The 6,738-nt window shown below is 40.1% G+C and overlaps 1 protein-coding gene across 1 annotated transcript; it reads right to left on the reverse strand.

The window, feature by feature from the left end:
- Positions 1-4,292: 4,292 nt before the first annotated feature.
- Positions 4,293-6,444, reverse strand: LOC142664883 (uncharacterized). Its single transcript, XM_075844291.1, has 2 exons — positions 6,201-6,444; positions 4,293-5,041 (listed from the first exon to the last, which is right to left on the reverse strand). The coding sequence occupies exons 1-2, from the start codon at positions 6,256-6,258 to the stop codon at positions 4,323-4,325; spliced, it is 777 nt and encodes a 258-aa protein (XP_075700406.1). The 5' UTR covers positions 6,259-6,444; the 3' UTR covers positions 4,293-4,322.
- Between the last annotated feature and the right edge of the window lie 294 nt (positions 6,445-6,738).

The following is a 6,738-nucleotide window of genomic DNA, read 5'->3' on the forward strand; positions in this document are numbered from 1 at the left end:
CAACCCTCATTAACCATTTTATTGTAGAAAAAAAACAGTAATCGAAGTAGTCCTCGAAACCGACGTAGTCCAAACACCAAACCTGTAAAAAAAAAAAAAAAATGAAATAAAACATGTCGTAGGCTTAGATTCAGTTTAATGTGTGATACTGACTGTTATACCATGTATAGAAGCCTGCCGCGAAGTTGACTTAGATACAGGGCGCCAGCAGACAGTATCACACATGGCCATACAGACATATATACAAACAAACATACATACATGCAAACATACATATATACAAACAAACATGCAAGCATGCAAACATACACACATATATACATACATACATGCAAACTATCATACATACATGCATACACACACATGAAAACATACATACATACAAACAAACATGCAAAGATACATACATACATATATACAAGCATGCACAAATATACATGCAAACATAAATACATGCAAACATAATTACATACATGCACATATATATAAACATACATGCAAACATACATGCAAAAATAAAAACATGCATACATACATAAATAACAACATACATACAAACATACATACATGCAAATATATACATGCAAATATACATACAAACATGCACATATATACATACATGCCAACATACATGCAAACATACATGCACATATATACATACATACATGACAACATACATACATACCAACATACATACATGACAACATACATACATACATACATACATGCAAACATACATTCATGCAAACATACATAAATGCAAACATACATACATACAAATATATACATGCAAATATACATACAAACATGCACATAGATACATACATGCCAACATACATGCAAACATACATGCACATATATACATACATGACAACATACATACATACATGCAAACATACATTCATGCAAACATACATAAATGCAAACATACATACATACATACAAACATACATTCATGCAAACATACATACATACATGCAAAAATATACATGCAAATATACATACACACATGCACATATATACATACTTGCCAACATACATGCACATATATACATACATACATGACAACATACATACATGCAAACATACATACATGCAAACATACACACATGCAAACATACATACATACATACATGCAAATATATACATGCAAATATACATACAAACATGCACATATATACATACATGCAAACATACATGCACATATATACATACATACATGATGACATACATACATGACAACATACATACATACATACATACATGACAACATACATACATGCAAACATACATTCATGCAAACATACATGCATGCAAACATACATACAAACATACATTCATGCAAACATACATGCAAATATATACATGCAAATATACATACACACATGCACATATATACATACATGCCAACATACATGCACATATATACATACATACATACATGACAACATACATACATGCCAAAATAAATAAATAATACGTTCATACTTACTTTCCTCCTGTCCGGCCTCCAGCGATGACGTTTCATCCATGTCGCCGCTGCAGCCTGTGATTGGCTGCAGAGGCGGTCACGTGGGATGAAGCGTCATCCTGACGTGCGTGACCGCCACTACAGCCTGTGATTGGCTGCAGCGGCGAAAGGGATGAAACGTCATCGCTGGAGGCCGGACAGGAGGAAAGTAAGTACGAACATATTATTTTTATTTTTTTATTACATTAAAATATTATTTTCCGCGCGCCGAGCATGTACTGTCAAGGTTGCTGAAAGAGTTAGTGCAGCCCATTAACTCTATCAGCACCCTGGACAGTAGCATGCTCGGCGCACGGAAGTGACAGGTTCGTTCCGAACTAGTTCGGTCCGAATCGAACTTTTTTGTGAAATTCGGCGAACTAGCCGAACCGAACTTTTGAAAAGTTCGCTCATCTCTAGTCCCCGGTAATAAGTGGTGTACCCCAGGGTTCAGTGCTGGGACCACTATTATTCAACTTATTTATTAATGATATAGAGGATGGGATTAATAGCACTATTTCTATTTTTGCAGATGACACCAAGCTATGTAATATAGTTCAGTCTATGGAAGATGTTCATGAATTGCAAGCGGATTTAAACAAACTAAGTGTTTGGGCATCCACTTGGCAGATGAAGTTTAATGTAGATAAATGTAAAGTTATGCATCTGGGTACGAACAACCTGCATGCATCATATGTCCTAGGGGGAGCTACACTGGGGGAGTCACTTGTTGAGAAGGATCTGGGTGTACTTGTAAATCATAAACTAAATAACAGCATGCAGTGTCAATCAGCTGCTTCAAAGGCCAGGAGGATATTGTCGTGTATTAAAAGAGGCATGGACTCGCGGGACAGGGATGTAATATTGCCACTTTACAAAGCATTAGTGAGGCCTCATCTAGAATATGCAGTTCAGTTCTGGGCTCCAGTTCATAGAAAGGATGCCCTGGAGTTGGAAAAAATACAAAGAAGAGCAACGAAGCTAATTAGGGGCATGAAGAATTTAAGTTATGAGGAAATATTAAAAGAATTAAATATATTTAGCATTGAAAAAAGACGACTAAGTGGGGACATGATTAATTTATATAAATATATTAATGGCACATACAAAAAATATGGTGAAATCCTGTTCCATGTAAAACCCCCTCAAAAAACAAGGGGGCACTCCCTCCGTCTGGAGAAAAAAAGGTTCAACCTGCAGAGGCGACAAGCCTTCTTTACTGTGAGAACTGTGAATCTATGGAATAGCCTACCGCAGGAGCTGGTCACTGCAGGGACAGTAGATGGCTTTAAAAAAGGGTTAGATAATTTCCTAGAACAAAAAAGTATTAGTTCCTATGTGTAGAAATTTTTTCCTTCCCTTTTCCCGTCCCTTGGTTGAACTTGATGGACATGTGTCTTTTTTCAGCCGTACTAACTATGTAACTATGTAACTATGTAACTATGACATGTGTCACTTTATGTGGTAATAACTTTGGAATGCCTTTATTTATCCAAGTGATTCTGAGACTGTTTTCTGGTGACACATTGAACTTTATGTTCGTGGTAAAATTTGGTTGATACATTCAGTGAAAAACAGAAAAAATTACAGAAAATGTGGTGTAAGGCAGATGGTTATACCACACAAAATAGTTATTAATTAACAATTTGTTTTTTTAAATAAAGGACTTAATATTGAAAAAAGGTTTTTTATACAACGGTTTTTTTTTTGTCTCACTAGGTGACTTGAAGTCAGGAATCCCTGATCGCTATTCTATTACACTGCACTACATGCGTAGTGCAGTGTAAAAGTGCTGTCAGTTACTCACTGACAGCAAACCTAAGGCAGGACAAACTAGGCTTCCGTAGATGACAAACCCGGAGGCCATTGTTAGGCCTTCTGTTACCATATGAGGAGCAGGAAGGGGTTAAAGGATCTGCTAACGTCTTGGTGCCAGATACCACAGGACACTTTTAAAGATCTTCTGAAATCCATGTCCCAACGGGTCAGAGCTATTATGGCAGCACGAGGAGGACTACACAAGGCAGGTGGTTTTAATGTTATGTCTGGATGGTGTATATGTTAGTAATTCATTTCTATTCATTTGTACATTGATGGAAATTAGGCTATGTTCACACGCAAACTCAAAAATATCTGAAAATACAGAGCTGTTTTCAAGGTTTTCAGCGTTTTTTACGGCCGTTTTTGGAGCTTTTTTCAATATTGTCTAGAAAAAACGGCTCCAAAAGCGGCCCAAGAAGTGACTTGCACTTCTTTTGTGAACATACCCTAAAAAAAAGAGTAATTTTTCTGTGCTTTTTATTTTGACAATATAGATCAATCACCCTAAATATTGTAATCTTGGGGCCTACATTGGTCCTATGTAAACATGGGAACGCCACCATTCTCACCAGTTTTAAGGCGTAATGTAAGTCTTAGGCCAAAACGTAGTAGTAGTCGAAACGCCAATCCAACCGAGATGGAATATGAAATATCCAAGATAGAAGGGAGTCCCAGGCATAAAATAAGATAAGATAACTTTATTAATCCCCGAAGGGAAATTCCAGTATCACATAAATGGATTCTGGGAAACGGCATCAGGGATCTTTTATTATTAGGTCTCTGTGCAGATTGAGATTCTGGCGTCCAATGTGAAGATGATGAAGAAGACTAGGTGTTACTGTAGACAAAACAAAAAATAATCAGACCAGACGATAATCACTCAGCAATATACTGGTGCCGAAGCTCCAGCCATGATTTCACAAAAATACTATAGATGTCAGTGATCATACCTGTACTGCTGGTGTTTCTTCTGTACCACAGCTGTTGGTACTTATCTCCTCCTCTTTCTTTGAAAGGCATGGACGCGGCACAAGGGACAGCGTGGATTTGTCGGGATCCAATGTGCAATACAAGGCAGATGGAATACGTGAGAACATGGCAGAACGGTGACTTGCTCTCCAATCTCATAGTCCTCTAGGCATATAGTGCAGGACTGGATGTCTTCATTTTCAGTAAAGGTTCGAGATGGGAGTCTATCAATCTGCCTGCCTCTCTTGCCTCGCCGACGTTGTCTTCTCTGCACAGGTCTGCTGTCTGTGGTCTCTGTTGTCGACTGTTGGTTGGGAAGCAGCTGACTGGTGCTTGGTGTTGGCTCCACCAGCCTGTTAGATGTTTGCTGAGGAGATCTGCTTCCTTCTCTGGACGGCTGCAGGTTTGGTAGCGGCTCACTGGTGCTGAGGTCTTGTGTTGGTTCCTCCAGCCTTTCGGATCTCTCCTGAGTAGTTGATGGAGTAGACCCATGCTGGGATTCTCCAGGAATTCTGAGCTCGGTCTCACTATTAATACGACGGCCACTTGTCGTTTCAGACTGTTCTATTGGCTCAGGTCGTAATGGGGACCGGCTTCTGTCCGCTCCGTCTTGCTGCAACCTACGGCGCGGTGGAACTTGACCACGTCTTCGTCTCCTGTCGGGGACATTGTCATGGTCTTCAGCCTGCTCCACACTCTGACGCCTTCTATGTCCAGATCTTAATCTTCCATCAGCAATGCCTAGATGTGAAACAATGTGTATAACATATATTAATTATGTACAGAAAAAATGGGAAAAAAGATCAATACCAGACATTTCCTATGGACTCGCGTGGCCTTCTTTCTAGAGGAAAGCTCCCATTTTTTTCTAATCTTGGACAACCGTTTTGATACTATGAATATATACACAGTCGGGTCACATTATTATAACTACTACTAATATCCAGAGTAACCGGCGTGTGCAGCACGGACAGCAGTAGACGGGCTGGGAGTGACTCATTAAGGTGCTGGGTGCTGGTCAGTGGTCTCATATGTGGAGCCTCGCTGACTCCATACATCCCACATTTACTGGAGGGTGCGTGGGGGAGGATCCATAAAGCGAACAACACGATTGACGTGGTCCCACAGATGCTCAATTGGGTTCAAGTCTGGAGAAATAGGGGGCCAGGGAAGTACTTGGAAGTCTTGGTCGTGCTCTTCCAACCACTGTCGGGCATTTATAGTCGTGTGACATGTCGCATTGTCTTGCTTTAAGATTCCATTTGCTCCAGGGAAGACAATCAGCATGTATGGTGGATGTGATCTGTAACGATGGATTCATATCTAAATCGGTTCAGAGCCTTCCATATGGATGAGTGGCCCATAGAATGCCATGGAAAAATACCCCAGACGCTGACATCGCCGCCAGCTTTTTCCAGCAATGGTTGTAAAGTCCATCCTTTCGATGAAGCAGAAAACGTGATTTATCGGAGAAGACAACCCTTTGCCAATCATCGGTGCTCTGAGACCAATACTGCCATGCAAATTGAAGCCATTTTCTCTGATGCACCTTTGTTACATAGGAGCAGTGACCGTCCGTCGGGTTCGGAGCCCCATACGCAGTCGGGTTCGCTGAACTGTTGTATTAGACACACGTCTGGTAGCCAACGTTCACCTCTCAAATACATGGCACATGGTTATTCCCAATGGTGCCATTTGTCCACTCACGTTACATTGTCACCACAGCAGCACACGAACAGTTCACAAACTGCGCTGTTTGAGAAATACCGCCGCCCTTGGTCCGAAAGCCAATAATCATCCCTTTTTGCAACTGAAAAACGGTGCATTTTTTGCGGACGCAAAACGGACACGTTTGTGTGAAACTAGCCTAAATGTATCTGATATAACAAGTTCCACTTACCTTGATTTATCCGAGAACTTTCGTCTATTGCAAGCTGCAAGATTTCTCGGTAACTCATTGTTCCTTGTAGCAGGCGGCTTGATGTTTAAATTCAGGAACAATGGAAAAACGGGATTCCTCAAATAAGAGGGAATCTACCACGATGTTCAGTAGTTGCACTGGTGTTTAAGTGCTCTGAACAGATGATGTAGTAGTCGCTTTGTAGCACAAATTCGCTCTTTGAAAAACCAAGTGAAGTTTCAGCATCAGCATCAACTCGAGATATGGCACTGATGTGACCGCACTTGGGGTCCTTAGAACTTCACGCCATTGTGATGTCACTGCTATAGATGCCACATCCTCCATTGTTCTGATGACATCACTGCCTGCAGTGATGTCATAATGCTTACGGTATGTCATAAACGGTCCCCTGCTCTGCATTATACCAATCACTGCAGCAAAGCCTCCAAATAAATAAATAAATAAATAAATAAATATATATTAATTTTTTTTATATTTACATATTGCAGCTGAAAATCTCTAATATTTGTTTAGTAAA

This window comes from Rhinoderma darwinii, chromosome 12 (genome assembly GCF_050947455.1).
Source record: "Rhinoderma darwinii isolate aRhiDar2 chromosome 12, aRhiDar2.hap1, whole genome shotgun sequence".
Taxonomy (NCBI): Eukaryota; Metazoa; Chordata; class Amphibia; order Anura; family Rhinodermatidae; genus Rhinoderma; species Rhinoderma darwinii.